General features: G+C 41.0%; 1 protein-coding gene across 6 annotated transcripts in view; it reads right to left on the bottom strand.

Annotated features, from left to right (window-relative positions):
* PUS7 (pseudouridine synthase 7) overlaps positions 1-23,868 on the bottom strand; it is a 32,159-nt gene that overhangs the window by 2,736 nt on the left and 5,555 nt on the right. For all 6 annotated transcript variants that reach the window (XM_006265208.4, XM_019487463.2, XM_019487462.2 and 3 more), the window contains 13 exons: positions 22,893-23,289; positions 18,958-19,042; positions 18,765-18,866; positions 17,764-17,908; positions 8,862-8,973; positions 6,950-7,027; positions 4,482-4,610; positions 4,122-4,247; positions 3,778-3,839; positions 3,416-3,576; positions 2,360-2,486; positions 2,075-2,176; positions 14-143 (listed from right to left, as the gene is read on the bottom strand). In XM_006265208.4, coding sequence (XP_006265270.1) covers positions 14-143; positions 2,075-2,176; positions 2,360-2,486; positions 3,416-3,576; positions 3,778-3,839; positions 4,122-4,247; positions 4,482-4,610; positions 6,950-7,027; positions 8,862-8,973; positions 17,764-17,908; positions 18,765-18,866; positions 18,958-19,042; positions 22,893-23,260 — 1,727 coding nt within the window. In that variant the 5' untranslated portion in view covers positions 23,261-23,289. The remainder of the gene's footprint in view (positions 1-13; positions 144-2,074; positions 2,177-2,359; positions 2,487-3,415; positions 3,577-3,777; positions 3,840-4,121; positions 4,248-4,481; positions 4,611-6,949; positions 7,028-8,861; positions 8,974-17,763; positions 17,909-18,764; positions 18,867-18,957; positions 19,043-22,892; positions 23,290-23,868) is intronic.

Here is a 23,868-nt window from a genome sequence, read left to right as displayed (position 1 = left end):
TACTACTACTAACCAGTTGACATTCTGAGGTCGAATGATGATCTTTCTGTAAGCTCCAGATAATGAGTAATCTCTAATTTTGTGTCGCATGTTGTTGATATCAAGATTGTCAGCAGTTAGCATTTCCTTGTAGGCATCACCAACTGCAATAAAAGGAATCTTTAAATAAATGAAACATTAAGTAAACTTAGTCTTAGCAGAACACTCAAAAATATTAATTTACAAGCAATTATTCCCCTGTTTTCAAAATTCTTGAGATCTCAGAAGAGATTTAGCATATACAATGTTAGCAACTCCTGTAAAATATCTTTTTTCATAAAGCCCCACCTGCTGGAGTCATGTGATCATGCAAGAATCTGTTTCCATTAAAATATTTTTCTAGTCCTGATCAAGAAAACACAACTGTAATCTATGTTAAAAACCTCATAATAAGAGAACTATACATTTATTTCTTCTAAAAAACCTTATGGTTTTTGGCATCTTACTGGACAATTCCTGAAAGTTAGCAGTTTGCAAAACCACACATATTTCAAAAAAGGAAAAAGGAAAGGAAAAAGAAAAGGAAAAGGAAAGAAAAGAACAGGAAATAATTGTTCCTGTTGCTGGAAGTGACAGGAACAAGCCAAGTGGGAAAACTACTTTAAAAGCACAGGAATAAATTGATAAGGAAATTTAAATTAATGCCCTAATAATGCTAAACCATGTTTTAACAGCCTTATACCTCCTTTAATTCAGGGATGTCAAACTCAAGCCACATTCCTGCAGGATCCAGACTGCAGAGCTTCTCACAGGCAATGGAATGAACAGTGGTGAGGCAAGTAGCTCCAGCCTGCCAACACACACCCAATGGGGGCTCTGTGCTCTGGATTTCGGTGGCAGAACTCTCCTCCAAATTCCTGCTCCCTCTACCAACTCCTGAGGCCCACAACATGGCTCTACAAGGTAGGTATAGCCTGTAGGCTGTAAATCTAACACCCTTGCTTTAATCATATAAAAACAGATGCTTTGTAATGGATTAAACTGGTATTTAAAAAGCGTTACTATGTATACTTTGCACATTTGGTTGCTGAAACACTGTTCAATCTCTCTCTCTCTCTCCACAAATGGCATCTGCTTTGTATTTTAAAACTTACTGGATCAAATTCATTGCCAACATATAACTTTCACATGGTCAGGAAGTTATAATCAGGAATGAATTGCCTCAATATTGAAGTAGAGTTGTGTGCAAGAAAATATTAGCAGCTGGTCTATCACCAGTGAGCACACTTTAAAACCAAACTATGCTGCATATAGAATAATTAAGGATAGTATTTAAAAAATAAATAAATAAAAGCTCTTAAAAATAAAAGTTAAGATATATTTGGACTAAATTTGGTTTCCTCTAATGCAGTGCTTCTCAAAGTGGTGGTCCGCAGACCGGTGCCAGTCCACGAGCCACCGGTTGCCGGTCTGCAGCAAGTTGCCAGGAAAGAAAGAAATATATTTTCAGAAACATAACATTGATGTCATAGCACCACAGTTCGTATGTTCCAACGCTCCAGGTGACGTCAAGTCGTGCGAGGTGAAGAAAGAGAAAGAAACAGCCGGTCGCACATTTGTGTAGCGCTGTTACATGCAGTTGGTGCCACCAGCTGAACCAGTCCCTGGCCCACTGGAAAAAAAATTGCCGGTCCGTCACATCAGATAGTTTGAGAAGCACTGCTCTAATGGATGCAAGTTTCTGCTTCAACAGAAGTACTTTAAAAAGTTATTTTTAAAACAAACATTTCCTGCAGATAAACTTCTTTCTAGGTTGACTGTACTTTTCATCAGAAAGAGTTGCTTTTTCAAAAGCCTCTTTATATAAAGTGATATAAAACAGGTGCATACAATTAAACAAATGATGCAAACTTTTTGTTGCAGCTAGGAAGAACTGATGGGTGGACTAGACTATTCAAGCTTTGCCTTAGCTCTTTCCTCTCTTCCACTGCTAACAGTTATTTTTTTCCAAAATGAGAATTAATCTATTTAAAAATTTATGCTGAACTAAGATGTTATATGATTATACACATTAAAAAGAAAAAGAAATACTTACTTTTATGCTTTGGATATATAACATCAAACCCAGGTAATGGCATCACTACATCATGGATAGTATAGTCCTCAACATCTGCTTCCTCAATATGAACAGCTGTGGCTATAATTCAAGCAATTTTCTGATTAACATGAACATGTGTTGTGTTTTTTGAACTGTCACAGACATTTGTTCTTGACTTATTTTAAAGTAGTATTTGATTTAAACAAGTTTGATTTTAAATAAAGGTTAATATTGACAACACCACATGCCATAAAAGATACATATAGCAACATTTAATTTTACCTCCTTTAAGAACAAGATCTCCTGGTACAGCTTTAAGCCCATATTCTTCTATTCTCTTGCTCACAGTGTTATTCCATACGTAACTCTGATAGCTATGAATATACATCAGACGATTATTCCTTGGTATCTGTAATGAAAAACAAACAAATGATGTTACACCCAACAATTAGAATTTTACTTATTTTCTCCAGTCAACAACGTCTGACAAATAATACAAAAAGAAATAATTATTTGAGGTTATATATGATTTTTGGACTTAATTTGGAAGAAATTACTTGTAAGAGAAAAAAAAATATGAATCAATCCCTCCACTCAAAAAGCTAATATTTTCACATTTGGTGTAACAATTTTTCAAGTGCATTTCTGATGCAGCCACTAGTTCTGCTGAGGCTCATTTTCAACACTGTAAGAAAGTACTGAACTTCTAATAAGCTTATAGCTATTACAGTCATTTGGTCAAGTACTCTAACCTCTTGTATAACACAAGCCAAAGAACTTTATTCACTACAGCAAAGCACCAGCTGCAGTTGAAATATAGCTGGTATATGAAAAGACCTAATACTAGTTTTAAAAGAACCACAATCAAACCAAAAATACCCCCACACAAATTAATGGTGTATCTATTTCCTTTGCCAAGTTCTTACAATAGTTACCTTTACTGTTAATTTGATTTGATTCTCTAAAGCCACAGACAGATTTTAGATGAAACTTTTTTTTCCGTGTGATGTGCACATAACCATAGACGCAACTGAGATTAAGTAACTATGAAGTTTCCATATTAACATGCAACCAAATTTAGGATTATGTTATTCAGTGTATACAGGTTATACTTATAATTCACTAAGCATCAATTTGACTAGAGATTCTCAAGAGTAAGTGTTCTCTTTCTCACTCTCTCATATCCAGGAGAAGGACCCAAGGGGGTATTCTAAGAAACACATATAAAATATGAATATGAGCGTCTTAGGACAACCAAAAATGATTAATACGTTATTAAATCTAATGTTAAGACAAAAGAGCCCAAACCCACTCATCCCACAGCATTTTCACACTCACTATGCCAAATGCAGAGATTATATTCTTCATTCCATACTTTGAAAGTCCCCGTAGAAGCTGTCCTTCCACACACCTTTTTACAGGTAGTTTTTTGAGGGCCGCTGCTGGGTCTTTAGTCCTTGCCCACTCTTCTCTACATTTTACTAAATACCCTTTTTCAGCTGCAACAGTTTAAGATAAATTATGTTAGCTGCAAAACAAACATTTCAACTCAATATACATTAATGAAGTTGAAAATCTTAAGTGTAACTAAGAGCATTCACATATACACCATTCTATAACAAAAAATCTGAAATCCTTCTCCATCTATATTGATCCATCCAAACAACATGAATATACAACAAGTATTTCTTAGTACCTACCTCCAGGTCGTGGTTTTAATATTAAATCCATGACTTCATTCCAGTTATTTTGTAGAATAGCTCTAAAATTCAACAGAAACACATGGGTTTTATTACATTTCATCTTTTAGATCTGCTTCTTTGAAGATCAAAAATTCTGTAGATTTACATTTCTTCAGCTATAGCCAATATCATGTAAGACAACTATTGTAGCTACTAACAGATTCTGCTCCTGACTCTCAAGAATGTGACATATACAATATGAGTGAACTTTTCCATTTAAAAAAAAACAAACAAAACAGTAACATACAAAGATACAGTTCTTAAAATATGCACACAGAAAATAAATTAGAAACAAAATATACCTTCCTATCTGATATGTAGGAACAGCTGTGGTTCCAAATCTTTGCATTCCATAATAATTAATGAATCCAATTTCCTTGAGAGACTGCATTGCTTGTTGTACTTGTTCATCAGTTCCTGTTATATTTCTAATATAATAGAAAGTTGCTTTTAAAAATAGGGTAAAGTCTCCACAAATAATAGCTACCAGATCAGTCTGAGCTTCTCATTTTGCACTCCTTAAAGCAGTTGTCGGTCTTAAAGTTTAATGTAACTATATGCAGATTTTTTTTTAATCCAGTATCTCTTTTACTGATTTTTAACTTCTCAGATCTGAGCTGAACACCCTGACCCAATTAAGGAGGCAGGCACAACCCCATTACCTGAGAACAACTGTGAAATGGTTCCCTTGCAGTTCTCCCAATTTCAGTGGATGGCTCTTGTAACTAAAGTTTCCCAACTTAAAGTTCATCAAACATTTGTTCAAATGTGCAAGTCTTTGTGCAGTGATTCTAAAAAAAAAGCAAGAGATTTACAGTGACCAAGACATTCTAAGAAATATTTACAACAAAAACTGTGTGGGGATGCCAGTATTTCAAGAAATACTACAACAGACCATTTAATTCCCCAAATTTCTTCTGTTTTTAACTAACCTAACACATATTCTAAGTGAAATATCTAAAAGGGAAGGATAGATTACTTTCAAGACACATCCAAATAATCAGCATGTCTCCCAGAATCTATGTTAAAACATTCACTTGCAAACAAATGCAAAGTCAAGGCTGCCTCAAACTTTCTAAAATATCACGTTCAGCCATATAAGAAGATCAAGTTTAGTCGCACTTTAACTTTGCATTTCTTAGTCTTCAGAAGTTTTAGCACAAAGCACCCCCACAACACAAGTTTAACTCCACCCTTTCTTAACAATGTCTCCAAGTAGAAGCCAACACATTTTAAGCACTCTACCTTTACATAATGGCAGTTATCTCAGATAATCCACACCCAAATTAACCAGTCATGGCATGATCAAAAATACTACAAAACCACACCCAAGTTACTATTTTATCCTTATGTGCATGGGAGAGGGACCCATGGGAAGGCACTAGAGAACTATCAGCATTTGTATCTTTAGCCTGTTTCCTGATTACAGGTCGCGTGGGGAACACCTCACTCAGACTTTAGCTCCAGCTGGGCCAGTGAGTGAGAGTTGCAGGTGGGGACAGAAAAAGGTTAGAACAACACTTAAGAACCACAGTTAACTGCACAGTGAAGACATAACCTACAGAAGCTGCTGTGTACTTTGTAACACTTTAGGCACCAAGCACAGGAGCACTGTAGAACATAGAAAGTTAGAGTTGGAGGGACGCCAGGAGGTCATCCAGCCCAGTGATTCTCAACCTTTTTTGTACCAGGGTTCATTTGTAAACATTGATAGCCAGTTCTGACTCACAGCCCCCTTGCCCTGCTGGCACCCCTCACTCCTGACCCCCAACCCCTCCCAGACCTGCTGGTGCCCCTCACTCCCAGTCTGTGGGGCTGGGGGTGGGTGTGTGGGGTGGAGGGGTGTGCACACTATGAGGGGGGCATGTCGTGTCGTGTCCCCCCTCCCCCCATTTGTGCAGGCATGGGGCTGCAGCCTGGCCAGACCAGCATGGGCAGGAGCCACCCCCATAACCCAGTGGGTAGGTCCCAAAATGGGAGGCTGGAACAGGACAGCGAGACTAGTTGCTGCTGCTGCCACCATGAACCCCATGGCAACCACAGTGCCAGCAGCACAAGATGTAATGGACTGGGGGGAGAGGGGGTGACCCACCCTGCCCTCACCTCCTCCCACAGCCAGCCACTTGCATGCCAGGCCACGGCTCCACCTTGCCACCATGACCTGGCTCCCAACCATTAGTCTAGCTGCCCTGCGCTGCAACTCACCTGCTGGGCCATTTAGGCAGCTCCAGCCTGTGCCTGCACACAGTGAGCGTGAAAATCTTATAGGATGAGTGGGTGCGGGGCTGAGGTAGGGAAGAGCTGGTTGGGCCTTGCTGCTGCTGCCTTGTCAACTTAGACAGGCAGATAGAATGGCCTGGCAAGCCGGATCCAGCCTGCAGGCTGCATTTTGTCCACCCCTGAGCTGTCCAAGTATTGCAAGGACACAACAGCAACACATGACTTATGTTGTTGGACATTAACTGATGCCATATTATAATGTAATGCCAAAGATCTTCATTGTTTGTGATTTCCAGCAGCACATCTTTCTTATTATCTTCCAGGATATTTCAAGGAGTATGTCAACGAAAGAGGACAGGAGGAGGAAAGTGTGCAAGGAATAGTTCTTGCTCTCCTTCCTGACTCCTTTACAGGATATTTGGTAGGAAAGGATGGCAGGATCCTCATGGTGGGATGCAGCGTGTCAACAGACTAGTGACTTCTGCACTGCTATTAAGTACTGCTTCTGCTGTCTTGTGAACATTCTGCAACATGGCAGTTTGCTTGCGATTAACCTGCTGATCCTGTAAGATCCAGGGACTCCACGCCTCCTACCTACAGTTCAGAAGCTTCAGCTTCAGTAAACTGATTTGGAATACTAGCAGTCACCAGGGAACCCCTGTTCTTACAAGAAGTGTTATACAGAACCTAACTGCAAAAATCATGATTAAGCCCTTTACTGAATCAGGAACCAGAACATATTATTTTGGTTTTATATGCAATAGTATCTTCCAAGTAAAGCTAATACATCTGATGTGAAGACCATGCCACGAACAACAAAATAAAATGCACGTGCTATATTTAATGATCTATAGGAAGGTAGGCAAGCAACCTCAGTATGAGAAAAAATATGCAACACATCTTTACTTACCTAAGAACAGCAATCTCTTGGACTGTTATTGCTCTTTTATCTTTGGTTCCCATGTAGGAAAATATGTTTGGCTTAACTCTTTAAATAAGAAAAAAAGAGAACGTATCAGTTTGAGTTTAAAAATAAAAAGCCTCATAAATCCCACACAATTAAAGTCAATGATTCAATTAACATTAGATACAAAAACTTAAATTTATGAAACATCTTGTTTTGACTAGATCCACAGAAATCAGAGAAAGTAAAGTTAGCATGTTTAGAAACAGTACTGCAACTTCATACATTTACAGTATTTCCTAATACTGCATATTATGAATGTTAATCCATGCACAAATACCTAGACACTGTACAAATGTACAAAGATCAAATCACCATAAAAACATTTAGTACAAGCCTGTATTTCTTCACACACAGTACAATCTAAATCATGTTTATCTCAATGTGCAGCTAACTGAATGAATACTGTGATGTTCAAGTTAGCATGATAGATGCACCCATCTGCCCCATTCCCATGACTGTTGCCTTCCCCACAAATTTTCTTTGCCCTGCGTGGCTAAGAAACATTCCCTGCTATCCCACTTGTGGGCAGCAGATGGCAACACTACTGCCAATTTAGAGTCTTCATCAAGCTGGATACATACCTCTTAATTAGCAAGTTTCCAGGAATCCTGTTTTTCAAATGCAAGTACCATTTTTACCCGAATCCAAGACACCAAATTCAAGCTCTCCCCCCAAGGCTTAGATTGTATGCAAGGAAAATTATAAATATGTTACAAATTTCCATGTATAGAAGCTAATTATTGGATGGTAGTCTTGAATTCATCTCTCCAACCACTACAGCAGGGAAAGCAGCAACAAGGGGGCAAGCAGCAAGGAAAGCAGCTGCAGGGGACAGGTAACCAAATCCCTGCCCTCTGTCCCCCCATCACCTGGGTCTCACCCCTCCACTCCAGTGTCTGCCCACCCCCTCAGCTCCCCCCGCCCTGCTTACCCTATTTGATAGCTCCGACTCTGACAAGGCACCAGAGGCAGCTCGAGCCCTATCTGGGAAAAGCTGTGGCTCTGGCTCCACCTCCAGCCCTAGGCCAGCATGGCAGCCTCCTGCCATGGGCCAGTACTCATATTCAAGACGAGGCTTCTTCTCCCTTCATACTGAATGAGGGGAAAAACACTTTTCTTGGATTTAAGTCAATATGGTACCACTATTATGCTAGGGTAACCAAACATTCAGAAGTTAAAATATGGACTGGATACAGCTAGAGCTGTGAAGTGCTGCATGAATTCTAGTGGGGAGAGAACAAAAAGTACTCCTCTGGCTTAGCAAAGACAGAAAGATCTGGGCTAATGCAATAGCAAGCAAAGGGAGGTTGGGGAATCACCTACCTTTGACAGAAAAAGGAATCAGTGGTTAGAACAGAACAAAGATCAATAACTGCAACTGCTACAAAAGCCAATTTCTATGACCATAATATTTATTAGTCCTTTTTGTAGCTGTATATTTTGATAGGTGCATGCCTAAAACCCTTGAGAGAAACAATACTGCAGCTTTCTTTCACTGGGGAAAAGGGGCGTATTCTTAGAATTATTCAAATGGCAACTATAAACATTTGCTAAGATACTGCCTTACGGTAAGTTAATTGAACTAAGAATACATCTAACAGTTATACTATGCCATTTTAATTAGTCAGGACTATTTTACTCCCCCTTCTCACTTCCCAAACTTAACAAAACATTTCAAATTTGATCTCTGAAAACCAAATCTTTTGCAATTATCAGGCATATTGAGTTAAACATTTCCTGTGTTGCACTGGCAAAGTGACCTTAAAAGATATTTACAATATCATGAAAATATTTGGCTTTTACTGGAGGTATGTGCTGTTATGTGCAACTCCAAACAGCAAAAGAATTTTCTTACCTTAAAAACTTTGACAGCACATTAATAGCATCCATTGTATCCTTGTTTTCCTTATATAATACAAAGTGACAGTAGTTTCCCCTAGATTTTGGCCAAGAGTGTTTTCTTGGATCTTTAAAACAAAAAGTGAAAAATGTAAGTGTTACTCAGTCTGCTAGTGTTATTATTAATTTTCTTTTTTTGTAAATATAAAACTAATTTACTTGCCAATGTAGTCTCCATTTAAAAAAACAAAAACCTTCAAGTGTTAGTCATTTCTAGTAGTCTCCATCTGCATCTTACTTAGGAAAATAAAGCATTGATTGATAGTTTAACTTAGATATATGAAAAAATGGACTGTCTCCAAGTGACCATGTTGTAAATTTTCACTGCAATGTACATGGTTATAACCATGTGACTGTCCCAAATACTAATGGAAACTGCATGACAAAAAGGACGTGTCATTTTATCTGAAAGCTTTGGCTATTTAATTAATGTTATACTGTTTGGCCCTGCTCCTACAGTGAAATCAGTTTTAGCCTTGGCTTCACTTTGAACAATTAGGCACTTTGGATCTGGGTCTGATCCACTGCTTCCTGAAATCAACAGAAAGACTCCAGTGACCACTGGGTTCACTCCTTAGTGTATGTGAAGAATATTTTAAGGATGGACTTAATAAGGTTTGATTCATTTCTGTACTATAACTGTACATGTAGCAGAGTTCGAGTTGTACCGAATACTTATTCCCAATTTACCAATGCGTCAAACTATTAGAATTCTCTTTTAGGTAAGGTGCAATAATGAGGCCCTATGTGGGGAAGAGGCATTTTGCAAAGTTTAAAAATCAATAAATAATTCAAACTCACTTTTGGCATTATAAGATTATAAAACTGAAAAACAATTACCAAAATTTGGGGTTAGATTTTGAGAAGGCTGGATAGAGAGCATATTTAGGCTTCTGTAGTCTAAAAGCTGTTCATATAATTTTAGCCACTACTTTCAGAGGTCTGAAAAGAGAAACAAAACTGTCTGAGCCTGTCAGATATGTTGAAAAGTTATTATTAGACAGTGAAATTTTCAAAGATAAATATTATTTTTATAGTCATTTGTCATTTTGAAACCAATCCTCCATCCACTGAAATCAAAGAAGAGTCTGTCAAAAGACAGGAGTATATGGACGAGAAGGACCTCTTTTTTTTATTTTAGGCTCTATTATAAATAAATAAATAACTGAAGACACTAAATACCCTCAGAATTAAGTAAATTTCTCCCTGACACCTATAAGGAGTTCTCTGTAAAACAAACAGCTTGATCTGGTCCACGTTCGGTTTGCTAAGAGCTACTGTTTTTTCTTGTAAATCACCAGTCCTCGTTGGTTTCAATTTATTCTTACAAAATTAAATTTAGGCTAGGTGATAACTGAAGTAGCAAATTCATTTTAAAGAACAAAAGGTATTCTCACAAAAAATATATATAGTTAGAGTAGGACAAAGGAGAAAGGGACAAAAGTGACTCACAAGAAGAATACTTTTAAGTTTCAAGTTTCTCCAAAATGTATCAGTTAGTCCATATTGTACCCAAGAGGCCTGATCACAGCCAGATTAAGATCTAGGCACACCATACCACAGGATCCCTCATGGCTCTACCCCTACAGCCCTCGATTTGTGCTATGGCCCTGTTCCCCACACAGTGATGGTAGCTATAAACCCAACTTTTCCCTGCCAGAAACGGCAGCAAGAGCCTCACAAGATTTACCCAAGCGGATGGAAAGGACCTGTGAGGGGTTGGTGAATAGGGTGATATTAGCAGGGCTTCCCAGCACAGCAGGTCTTGGGAGTCAATACTCCATTGCGATGAGAACAGTTCACATCTTTCAGAATGTTACATCAAGTTTTGTGAGAACTCAGGCAGGCCCTACTGTATCAGTTATATAAATTCACTTAATATTTTCAAGCTTTTTACTACAAGCACAAAGGCAAAAAGCATGTGTAATAACATCTTGGATCCTAATGCAAATCACCTGAATCTAGCAGCTGGGGCCCTAAACATCTGCATATGTCACTGATTTCAGTGAGGCCAGGAGTTTCCCCATTATCTTTAATACAGAGATGTCTTGGTCCTGTAAATCACTTGTTATATCTATTTCTCCATATATTTCTCCATGTAATTCTTGCTAGTTTGGCCACAGTCTTCCCTATTTAGTGGGTCTGACTGGTTGGCATTTCATTTTACCAACATGAAATGCCAACATCTCTTACCTGTTGCAGTTCTGACCTCTGTCCCAGTGCATAGCATAAAGAGCATAAAAGAGGAGTGTTTAATTTTTAGACAACTGAAGGGGTTTAGAGGTGAACATGCAGGTTTATGGTTACGTGGTTCATTACGCTGTAGACTGCTATAGCATCCAACAGTTATGTGGCAGATGACAGCAATTTAGACAGTTATGCAATGGAATCGTGCAGAGGCAAACAGTGAATATATGGAAAGCTTCAATCCAAGATGCAAAGAACTTCACTGTGGAAAATGGTGGAGCAGCATTGCTGACAATTTACTGACCTAATAAGCCCAAGCCCCAAGTACTCTAAATACTACACATATAAAAGGGTTTGCAAGTTTTCATAGTTTAGAAACTATTTTTGTAACCATTGACATCATAAGAATAGTTCATCATATGTGTCAGCTAAAAGTCAATTACTCAATCTTTAAAAAGTCTTGCTCACCCAGGGGACCAATTCAAGATTGAGACCTCATATGTTATTGCTGTACAAACACAAAAGACAGAGACTGTCCTTGCCCACACCCTGACCATGGAAGCATTTATGCATACCGAGTGTCTCTCTCACACATGACCCTCTCATTGAACTGAATTTCAATTAATGTACATAGGTAAGTGATTGCAGGATCAGGGTCTAAGAATCTAAGTTTAAAGGCATGAAGTTCTACCGCAGCATTTGTAGTTGCTCCGGAAAAGATGTTCACCATAAAGAAATACCCTTAAGATATTTCTTTTAAAAACAGACACCAATTAAAATAATCTTCACATTCTATTTGCAAGCTGCCTTCCAGTTATAACTGTTCAATTTACTACAGGCACGTCACTGTAAAAAATGTTTAAGAATATAAACCTCAGTGGGGCAAGGTGAAAGGTAATTCTAACAACTCAATAAAAAATAAAAATTGTTTGGAGATTACTTTTGTGTTTGCAAGTATGCATACTCATGCAAAAAGCATGCAAACGTAAGATAGCCTAGACAAGGTTAATGTGCTACACACGACACACGTAATGATAATATGTACCAAGTTTTGATGCTTAAAATACTTCACACCATGTAGCACAGTATTCCTACATTTGCTTTGAAAAAGTCTCAAAGTAAATCTATAGTTCCTATTTGATCAGTATTTATTTTGGAGGCCATAAACTGTCAATGACATGATTTCCTTTATTTCTAAATGACATAAAATGAATTGAAATATGCCCAATTTAAGCCAAAATAAGAGTACTCCTACAGCATTTCATGCCACTTTAAGTAAAATGGCTTAAGAAAAAAAAAATCGCATTTAATTAAACTACTGGCATTCTGCATTATATAAACATTAAACCTTAAAATCAACTTAATTTATCAATGATATCAGATATGCAACATGCTGTTAAACACTAATAGTGGTGCACCCCATACCACAAATTTAAACTCGGGAACACCGAATACTTGGTGAATATTGAATATTCTTTTTTGCTCCAAATCTCATCATTATTTTTAGTGTCCAAAAGCAGTTACTCTAATCTATAATGGACAGATAGTTTTTGCATACATACTCAATTTTAGCAAGGAACAAGCTTATGATTAAACTGAAAGCCTAAGCATTTTCAGCAATTTTTTTTTAAAACCACTACTTCAAAAGAGGGTTGTTACCAAGGAATAGCTTAATAAAATACTGCAAAATAAAACTGAAGATAGATGCACATTTAAAGGCAGGACTGGATTAAATCCCTGATCCCAATCACGCCTCCTGCCATGCCACACATGCATGGCTGGATGCACTATTTTTAGAAGTGCAGCAGTTGGTGCGATATAAAGAAAATTTGCTGTATTAGATATCAGCCCGATGAGGCCAATAATTTGGCTGATAAATGTCTGTGCTGTGCACAGCCACAGAGCAGCACGAAGGAGAGCCAGCAGTGTGGAGAGCTGCCTCCAGCTGGTAAATCGGAAGAGGGGTGGGGTGGAAAGGACGCTGGGGGTAGATCAATGCCCCCACAGTGAGGGAGGGAGGGGGCAGGAGCAGTTCCTGCTGCTGCTTGCACCCTGAGAGAGTCTGCGGGGGTGCCCCCTGGATCTGCACAGGGCAGGCAGGGGGGGTGGGCTGGAGCTGGTGTTGCATGGGGCTCTTCTTGGCAGGGGCTGGGCTCAGAGCGGGCACTGCAGTGCTGGGAGGGGCTGCAGCCACCTCAAATTTCACTGTAGCGGCCTGGCTCCATATCCTGCCTCCACCCACAAGCTGGGAAGAGCGAGGCTGTGCTGGGCAGCTGGCGGCAGTGGTGTCACTGGGAGCAGAGCTGCGGGAAAATCTGGGGGTGGCTGCAGCCCCCTCCCAGCGCCTCCTTAAATATCAGTATTGGCCCCCAAAATCTCTATCAGTGCACCCCACCCCTATTTTGGGATTGGGAATCAGATCTCAATTGCATCCTACTTCTCAGTGCAGGGAGAACCCAAGATCATGATACCACATTCCCCCCTGCACTGGCAAGCTGAAAGCCAGGTGCCCAACAGTCAGTAGTCAGCTGGTTCTGGGACTACATTGGGGATCAAAGAGGTCCAGTTCAGTCTCCAGAACTGATGGATAATAAGCTGATCATCAGCTGGTTCAGGACTACAATGGAGTTCAAACTGACTTGGGTACAGTTCCAAACCCGGCAACAATCAGATCATCAGCCAGTTCCAGGGACTGCACAGGGTCTAGTTTGACCTCCAGCGAGAAAAGGTAAGTGGATCAGCCAGCAGGGACTGCATCAAGGCCAGCTGAAGCCTTGGATTGTACACAGACCTAGCTGACCCCAATTGTTGGCTGATAGGGATTGCACTGGAGCCAGTTGTAGACCCCAGTGTGGTCCTGACCCTGCCACACATTCCGTTTAAGGCACAATGGAAATCAGCCACAAAACTATTACACCAGCAACTTTTTGTGTAATATTTTTGTGGCTGGTTTCCCTTTCCCTGGCCAATAATTGCCTGAACATGTGGCCAGTTTACTCATCACATTTTGTGTGTAACATCCATCAGATGCCTAACAAACACATTGGGCTCTGTTTCATAGTTGGTAGGGTTAGAAGGGACCTAAGCAGATCATCGAGTCCAACCCCCTGCCATGGGCAGGAAAGGATGCTGGGGTCAAACAACCCCGGCTAGATGGCTGTCTAGCCTCCTTCTGAAGACCCCCAAGGTAGGAGCGAGCATCACTTCCCTTGGAAGTTGGTTCCAGCTCCTAGCTGCCCTGACTGTGAAGTAGCGCCTCCTGATATCTAGCCTGAATCTACTCTCCGTCAACTTATGACCATTGTTCCTTGTTACTCCTGGTAGTGCTCAGGGGAACAGGGACTCTCCCATTGCCTGCTGGTCCCCCTTGGCAAGTTTATAGGCAGCCACCAGATCCCCTCTCAGCCTTCTTTTGAGGAGATTGAACAGGTTCAGGTCCCGCAGCCTCTCCTCATATGGCCTACCCTGCTGCCCCCGATCACATGAGTGGCCCTCCTTTGGACCCTCTCGATGCTGTCCACATCCCTCCTGAAGTGCAGTGCCCAGAACTGGATGCAGTACTCCGACTGCGGCCTGACCAGTGTCGCACAGAGGGGGAGGATCACCTCCCTGGACCTGCTCGTGATGCATCTATGGATACATGTCAAGGTGCGGTTAGCCTTCCTGACCATGCCCCCACATTGGCAGCCCATGTTCATCTTGGAATCAATAGTGACTCCAAGATCCTTCTCTGCCTCCGTGCTGATGAGAAGGGAGTTCCCCAGCCTGTAGGTATGCTGCTGGTTCTTCCTCCCCAGGTGCAACACCTTGCACTTGTCCGTATTGAAACCCATCCTATTCTCATCCACCCACCCCTGTAATCTGTCCAGATCTAGTTGTAGCCTGTCCCTCTCTTCTAGCGTGCTCACTTCTCCCCACATCTTAGCGTCATCTGCAAACTTGAACAAGGTGCTTTTCACCCCCTCATCCAAGTCGCAGATGAAGACATTGAACAGTGCAGGCTCGAAGACTGAGCCCTGGGGAACCCCACTGCCCACATCCCTCCAGGTCAAAAATGACCCATCCACCACCACTCTTTGGGTGCAGCCCTCCAGCCAATTTGCGACCCATCTGACTGCATAGGCGTTGACAGCACAGTCGCCTACTTTTTTTAATGAGGATGGGGTGAGACAGTGTTGAAGGCCTTCCTAAAGTCCAGAAAGACTATGTCCACCGTGACATCTGTGCCCAAGGCTTTTGTGACCTGGTCAAAGAAGGCAACCTATCAGGGCTCCAGGGGTGACCATAACGTCCTCTGGAAGCTCTATAACCATGCCCACTCCATCCCTAGGGCGCCTTCTTGTCTTTCCTGCCACACCTTGATGGAAATACAATAAGGGGGGGGGGGGGCTGCCCTGATTTTATTGTGATGACCACCCAGATTATGGTCATGGACTTGTGAGTCAATTGCATGGCTCCATACCACCCCTACACCGTTCCCCATGCCTCGCAGATGGCATCCTTGCAGATGGCCTGCTAGTCATTGACACAATCCCTCTCTAGGCCTTCTGACCCCTTGGCCCTCACTCAGCCACACTCTGGCTCTCAGACCCCTCAGCCTCTTTCCTGACTCCTCTCCGGTTGCCAGACCCCTCAATGTCTCAGGGGTGACCACCAGATCTTATGACAACAGGCTGAGAGCTATGGGGCTCTTTAGCCTGCAAAAGCGCAGGCTCAGGGGTGATCTGATGGCCACCTATAAGTTTATCAGGGGTGACCACCAGTATCTGGGGGAACATCTGTTCACCAGAGTGCCCCGAGGGATGACGAGGTCGAACGGTTATAAACTACTGCAAGACTGTTTCAGGCTGGACATAAGGAAGAATTTCTTTTCTGTCCAAGCCCCCAAGGTCTGGAACAGCCTGCCAACGGAGGTGGTTCAAGCACCTACATTGAACACCTTCAAGAAAAAATTGGATGCTTATCTTGCTGGGATCCTATGGCCCCAGCTGACTTCCTATCTTCGGGCGGGGGGCTACACTCGATGATCTTCCGAGGTCCCTTCCAGTGCTAATGTCTATGAAACCCATGAAATTTATGAACTCTAGCCTCTCAGCAGGGCCCAAGCCTCTCTCAGGGCTCTCCTTGCCCCTCCACAGGCCCACAGACTCATAGCCCCCTTTTTAGGGATCTGGACCCCACACTGGGTCCCTAGGAATCTCCTCCATCCCCTTAGTTCCTACCCAAACCTCTGGATGTCAGTCTCCTTGCTGGCATTCAGGAGCTGCAGCCTTCCTGCTGGGTGATGTTCCTGCACCTGCTCCCAAGACGTTACTGCCATCCTTGCTCCAACTAGGAGACTCCCCTACCATCAGGTGACTCCCTTGCTCAGGCCAAGCCTCACCTGCCTGCCCCTGGGGCAGCTGACTCTGCAGTTAGCCCTGACCCCCACCTGGCAGCCTGTTGAGCCGCTGGCAGAGCAATTGAAGTGGCAGGCACAACAAGTGCCCTGCCATAGGCTTCATTCAAATGAATGGGAAATTGTATATTAATTTTGAAAGATGTAACCATGAGTTTAATCTCCAATCCCATAATTGTACAATTCCCTTTAGGTCCACTTACATTCATATACACCAAATTAAACCACTACCAAATACTGTATTTACTCACATCTAAAATTACACTGAATTTAAAACAATCCCCCAATAAGTAGATTCAATATATTGAAAATTTATAAATTTGTCATAATTTTCCAAATGTAGAATCTAATTATTGGAGGGGCATCTTTAATACCTCCCTCCCACAGCTGCAGGGGGCAGTCAATTGTGGGGAAGGGAGGAAGGCGGTCAAGCAGCTTGTCCCCTGCTTGTGCCTGCCCCCTTGCCACCTCCCCCCACCACCCTCTGGCTCTATGCCAGCAGGCTCCATCCCCATTCGAGCATGGGGCACAGAGCATGGAGCACAGCCCCAGCCAAGCCCCTGTAGCGGCTGTGCAGGCTACACACCACTGCTGTTGTGCCAGGCTGGGGCTGTATTCTGTGCTCCAGGCTGCAGCATGCACACATCCTGCCAGCGTGGAGCAAAGATGCCGGGTAGGCAGGCAAGGGAGATACTGGTGGTCTGCAAGGGAGCAGAGGCTGAATGTTGAGGGGAGATGGAGGAAAAGAGGGTGCAGAGGCAGCGGGGAAAGGGAGGCAGCAGCTGCGATTATGGCCCTGACCCCAGGTAGGGGCTGGAGCCTGACCACAACAGCCTCCTGCTCCCCCCCCCCCCCCAACAGTTCTAAGACAAGGGGTTCTCCCCCCACACACATTAGAAGGGGGAAACTTCATCTTAGAATCAAGTACATACAGTAATAAAAAGAATCTTATATTGTCTGTTTCTGACTCTCAAGTTATCAATACCTCCCCATTTACTGTGAACCAACAAAACAGTCTTACCTTTCCTACCTAAACCTACCCGGTTTGGGAAAACAAATGATTTTATATCATATCCTATACCATATCCTATACGATTTAAGGGTAACATTATTAGATGAGTCACTATAGAGACCTGCAGCTGCCTCCAAGTTCCAATTATAAAGTATGCCTTTGCTTGACAAATTAGTAATTTTCAAGTTTTTTTCTTTAAATTGCAGTTCAACTTTAACTGTGATTTTACAAAAGAATTGATAGCAAGAGTAATACACTCACTTGCTAGTGCCTTTTTCCCAGCAGCATGATAAGCAACAATATATTTTTTCCCATCTCGGTCTTCTGTTTTAGTTTCTAACCCAGGAAACAAGGACTTCACAGCTTGGTGGATAACTGTTCTTTTCTCTTTGGTGTCTTCAATGACCTAGGTTTAAAAAAAAAAACAAACAAAAAAAAAAACACACAACAAACAGCACACACAACTACCATGAAACTTTTGGTCCCATTAAAAACACACCTATCGCAATAAAGTATGATCACATCATACTTTAAAAGGCCTACCTTTTAATGTTAATATGCACAGTAATACATACTTATGCAACTATAAATCCTGAAATTTGGTTCTTATCCAAATTTCACCTATCTGAATGGCGAATGTATCCAAACCATGTCCCTAAGGCACTTGAATACACTCTTTACAAATAAATCAGATGGCTTTTTGAATGTAGAAATGCTTACTTAACTCTAAAATTGCCAATTTTGAACCAGCTCCAAACTTTCTGCACAAATTTAGCTAAGCAGAACTTTACAGTATTTGAGTTACTTAAAGATATCCAATAAGCCTTTATCTTTTATACTGCTTTTCTATCTTTGTTACTGTGAAAAATGAAATTCACCTCATTTCTATTAATTCCTTGGAAACTTTCTTTCATCAAGAGATTTATTTAATTCCTATTATATAATAACTCTACAAAATAAAACACATACATACTGCAATAAAGTCATGATCACACAAAGACTAGTAACATATTTAAATCTTATGCAAGTGATAAGTCCTATTGAAACCCCAAGCGACTTATCTTGTATGTTACGTTAAATTCATCTTTATGCCCTTATAGGATTGAATCCTAAATTTGCAAGTTTTAGCATCACCTATTCTTATGTAAAGTTCAAATTAGTCTTATATCTTGCATGTAAAATAGGTCCTTTTCAACCACACACCTCTGCCACTTCAAAAAGAATGAGTTAGCCAAGTCCTTAGCATTGTTTTACCGCTTTACCTCTATAGCAACACTGGTTTCTTTATTCTTAAAAAGCTGGAGCTCTTCTAAACGTTGCTTGTCCTCATCTGACAAAACTGTAAATACTTCCTCTGAAGGATCCTAATATACATAAAAACAGCAACAACTTACAAAGTGACAATTTTTTTTTTTTTAATTATCACAGTGTTGCTGAGAGCTATTCAAAAATTACCTCATTATCCACTGGAACAGTAAAGTCATCTAAATGGCTTACACGCCCATCTTTTCCTATTTCATGAACAACGAAGTCAGAGTATCTGACAAAAAGAAACACAGGTAGGTTAAAAAAAAAAAGAAAAAAAAGCATCTTGTTCACAAGTCATTTTTAGTACACTTTATCCAATCTCTAAATTAAAAACAGTAGACATTATTTATCAGAAATTCTCTCCTGCAAAAAGTACCCAAAGACAATTTGGATATTCTCTTGCATTATCTTTAGCCACAAATTAAAAGCTCAAAATTAAAATAATTCTTTTTTTTTCCTCGACTGCAAAAGCATTTTTGTTGCTGTAGGATTATTAATGAGTACAAAGCCATCAGTATTTAACAAAAACAAACCAAAAAAAACCCAAAAACCAAAAAATAAGAGAAAAGTCTACACATAATAGGATATTTACTCTTTCAGGAGCAAGAAGAATAAAATAAATTATGAATAACTTAAAATTATTGGAACTTTGCAAGAGAACTTAAAGGAGAAAAGTTAGGTCTTTATTCTCAGGGATGTATTTGGTAGTCGTGTTGGTCTGAGACAAAAAGAAATGTAGAACTATAGAATTCTTGGTTCAGAGATGATACCAACTAAGAAATCTCAAGATAATGTTTTTGCAATTTCTTAGTTGGTCTAATAAAAGGTATCATTTCTGAGCCAAGAGTTCTAGAGTTTTGCGTTTCTTTTTGTCTCAGACCAACACGGCTACCAAATACGTCCCTGAAACATGAAAGATGCTGAATTTTAGCTGATTTTGGATTTAAACTTCATTGCTGAACAAGAAAGATTTCTGCACCTCCTGCCTTCTCCCATCTGACACCACCAGGGAAGGAATCCTGCCTTATCTGCACATCAAAGAGCAACTCACAAAGACACTCTCATGGACCCAGAGGAACAGCCTTCCACCTTCAGCTTCCTCTGTGCAAAAATTAAGTTGATTTTCTACCTTTGGGGATTTTTTACCATCTTTAATTTTCCCTAAGCCTGAGGAAGGGCTCATGTGCCTGAAAGCTTGCAGAATATATATCTATTTTTAATGATTTCTTAGTTGGTCTAATAAAAGGGATCATCTCTGAACCAAGAGTTCTAGAGTTTTGCAAATCTTCGTTCTGGCATTTCAGTGTTCTTTTGCCTAATTATTTTACCTATATCCCAGTTTTCAAACAGGTACTCACTCTGGAGCTTGCTAAATTGATTTCCTTGTCATTCACAAGAAAGCCTAAGTCTTTCACAGCTTCCCAGAAAAGATATAATTAGCAGGTCACTGCTGCAATCTTTGATGTTACCAAGCCTTTTTTTTTTCAATATAATGTTAGTAAAACTGGTTATCTATATAAGAATCCTACAGTATTTGCTGTATTTTCTGAACCGTTTCCTTGCCTACTAAGTTACAAATCCCTCATTCACATTCTTATTCCTACTCATTACTGAAAATTATTAAGATTCTACCATGTTATTTCATGAAGGGGTATATGAACTTTATCACTACAACCACCTTATCTACTGCCAGGTGTAAGCTGGAAATCAACTACCCTTTACCTAAAAATATCAGATCCAATTCAGTTCTCAGCTACGTGGGTGAAAATCCAGAGAACTCTACTAAAGTAAGAGCAACTCTACTTCTCTAATCATTAAAATAGCAAAGCAACTAAAAAAAGAGCCTTTTCTAGAGCACATGGTTGGTTAAGGGAAAGTTCTAGACTCATTTTGGGCTTCACAAGTATAGACAATGTTACATTTATATAAAAACACTTAATCTAGAAAGTTGAAAGAAAATGCTCCAATTATGAGACTCTGAAAAGGGAATGAGGTCTCACTGTGGGGATGCTTTTTTTAAGTTACATCCAGATCCACACGGATTTGATATATCATGCCTATGTGAAGTCATGTTAGCTTGGCAAAATTCCTTCTATAAGATGTGACATGTTTTACCTATTATTTGTACCTAGACACTGTGATGATGGGCGTGTAACTTATAACTGATCTATATAAACCACATGGGCCAGAAAAGAAAAAGGGTACTATGAAGACAGCTTACTTCTCCATCAAAACAGTACATTAGGATTATGGTTGACCAACTCATTTTAAAGTACAGATATGATTAACCTACTACTATAGTTTTGAACCAACCATCCAACAGTTTTCACTGTCATTCAAAGGATGAAAACAAACAAGTATCACGATTATGCAAGATCTCAAAAGAATCTTCCACATATGTGAGGTGTTGCTGCCACTAATAAATGAGGATAGTGACATGTGTTTTAGGGGGATTGTTATATCTGGAGTTTAGCAGGAAAAGCACATAATATTCTCTATTTATACTAAAACTATATGACGATTTACATTTGAGGCAAATAAACACATTATCAAATAATGCACAAGGTATGTCCATATATTAGCCCCAATTGAAAGCACACTATATTTAGGAGCATTATAAAGGATTCAACAGTACATTTGTGTCTGATAATAAGATTTATATTTTTAGCTATCAGATTCCCTTTTTATACAGAGCCTGAAGACAGTAAACATTACTGCTAATTAAATTAAGTACTTTTAAGGCCAGAAGGAATATTGCCATTTAGCATCTTTTAAAAAAAATGTTTTGAGTTTGAGTTCATAAATATTCAGTTACATAATTTAGTAGTTTGTTCAATGCATATATAGTATATATTTTAATTGATGGTTGATTGCACATAGTTGGCATATTGCAAATTAGTATAAGATTTAGCAGTACACCAATAAAGATTTTTTGGGCCAATACCAATGGCCAATTATTAATGAGCCATATTGGCAGAGATGTAGCTAATTGCTCCAGTAGTTTGGCGAGCAGCATCCAGCTGATAAGTCTGTTGGGAGAAAGGGGAATGGGGAGGCAGATCAAAACCCCCACGGTAAGGGATAGAGTGGGGCTGGGACAGGTGAGGCAGGGCATGGAACGGGGCTATGAGCAGTTTGGCAGGGGGCAGCTCCTGTCACTGCCTGCACTCCTGGGAGAGGCATGTGCCCCTGGATCTGCACAGGGAGAAGGCAGGCTGCTACTGTGGGCTGGCACCAGGCTCTGCCTGGAGTGGGAGCTTAGCCAAGGCTGCACTCAGGGTGGGCAGTGGCAGTACTGTCAGGGAAGCTCGAGGGAGGCTATGGCAAACTTTGGGGTAGCTGTAGTCCACCTGTAGCCCCCCTCCCAATGCTGCCTACCCCAAGCACAGCCCCAGCCCAACCCACTCTGGAAAAAGCAGGCCTCACCCCTGGCCCCAGTCTATAGCAGCAACCCACCCTCACTCTGTGTGCAGATTCAGGGGGCATGTGCCCCCCTACACCTCCTTCCGGAATGCATGCAGCAGCAGGAGCTGCCTTCTGTGCCTGCCCCTGCCTCAGCCCCACTCCCTCCCTCACTGTGGGGGACCTCAATCTGCCCACCCACACACTTCTTCCCCCTCTCCCCCCAATGAACTTACTGGCCAGAAGCTGCTCACCAAGTTGCCAGGCTGCATTCCTCGCCACGTGCATGCTGCTGCTGCGCACATGCACTCTGCATTTATCTGCAACATTATTGGCCACATCCGCCAAAAAAGCCATTTGCCGATGTCAATTTTCCCTTTTCACCAATTTTCATCGGTGCCGATACAATATGGACCAATATATCAGTGCACCTCTAATAAGATTACATTCCGAGTCCCTTTTTCTCAAAGTTTCATTCAATAGAGTAAATACTAGTAACACACCAATCACATATAAACAACCCTAACATTATAAAAAGAAAGAAACAAAACCTCTATTCAGTCTTGTAGATAATGTTATTTCAGCTTGCTATACAAGGGTTAGACCGAAATGAACAACATAGGATAACGACTGCTAATGCAAAAAGTTAAATTACATGGGTGCACACAATGAAGATTTACCTCTCTTTTAAGATTCCAGAAAACCCTTTGTGTGAGCTAACAAATTTGGTTATGCCAACATCACGCTCTGTCAGCCCATGCTTCATCATGTCTGCAAAGCTCTCTGCATCCCCATCGTCATCACTTTCCTCCAGTTCTTCATTTTCTTGCTCCTCACCTTCCTCATTTGGGATTATTTCATCTTTTGTGTCCTCATGCAACGATTTCTTTGATTTTCCAGTCACAGTATCAATTTTCAGGTCAGAACCATCTGCAGTCTTAGAAGACTCCTCTGAGATCTTCTGTCTTTTAATTTCATCCAAGTTAGCCTCTCCATCCTCACAATGAGGACGTTTCAGAGATACACTAGTCATGTCTACAGTTTCCATGTTTAAGGCACAGTATAGAGTATAAGGTCCTGAGGAACAAGAAACAAAAACACTTCAAAAGGTTTTATTTCCCATATTTTTTCAAACATGTAATGTTGGCTACAAATGTCCAACTCAGGATCCTTAAAATTCTAGTTTATTAGGCAGATTGAAACACTGTAATCATAAACCTTGGGGCTGGTCCCCACACACACACATGCACAAACATACACACACACAGTAGCAGGCTACAGAGTCAGGTATACCTATCCTACAAGCGCTGGAGTCTGCCGTTGATGGCCAGTTGAGGCTTCTTTCAGCGTGGTGTTATCCTCCAGAAGGGGGTCGCCAGCTGGTCCTTCTGGCTGGACAGGTCTGGTCGAGTTGGAGATCAAGATCAAGAGGGCGCCACTGAGGGTCACTTTTCACTGCCTTTTATCTGTCCCTGGCAGACTTTGGTGACTCCCCAGTTTTCAGGTTTGCCCAATCCAGGGGTCATTGACCCTCGTGGGACTTCCCCCCCCCCCCCCCCTCGGTGGCTACTGGACAGCATCTGTCAGCCCCAGGGGTCATCTGCATGTACATGCAGGTTTGGGAGTCCGTTGATGAATTTTGAATAGGGCTCTGGG

Source organism: Alligator mississippiensis, chromosome 4 (genome assembly GCF_030867095.1).
Source record: "Alligator mississippiensis isolate rAllMis1 chromosome 4, rAllMis1, whole genome shotgun sequence".
Lineage (NCBI taxonomy): Eukaryota > Metazoa > Chordata > Crocodylia > Alligatoridae > Alligator > Alligator mississippiensis.
The sequence above is the reverse complement of the archived record's forward strand: the minus strand, read 5'-3'. Positions and strand labels throughout refer to the sequence as shown.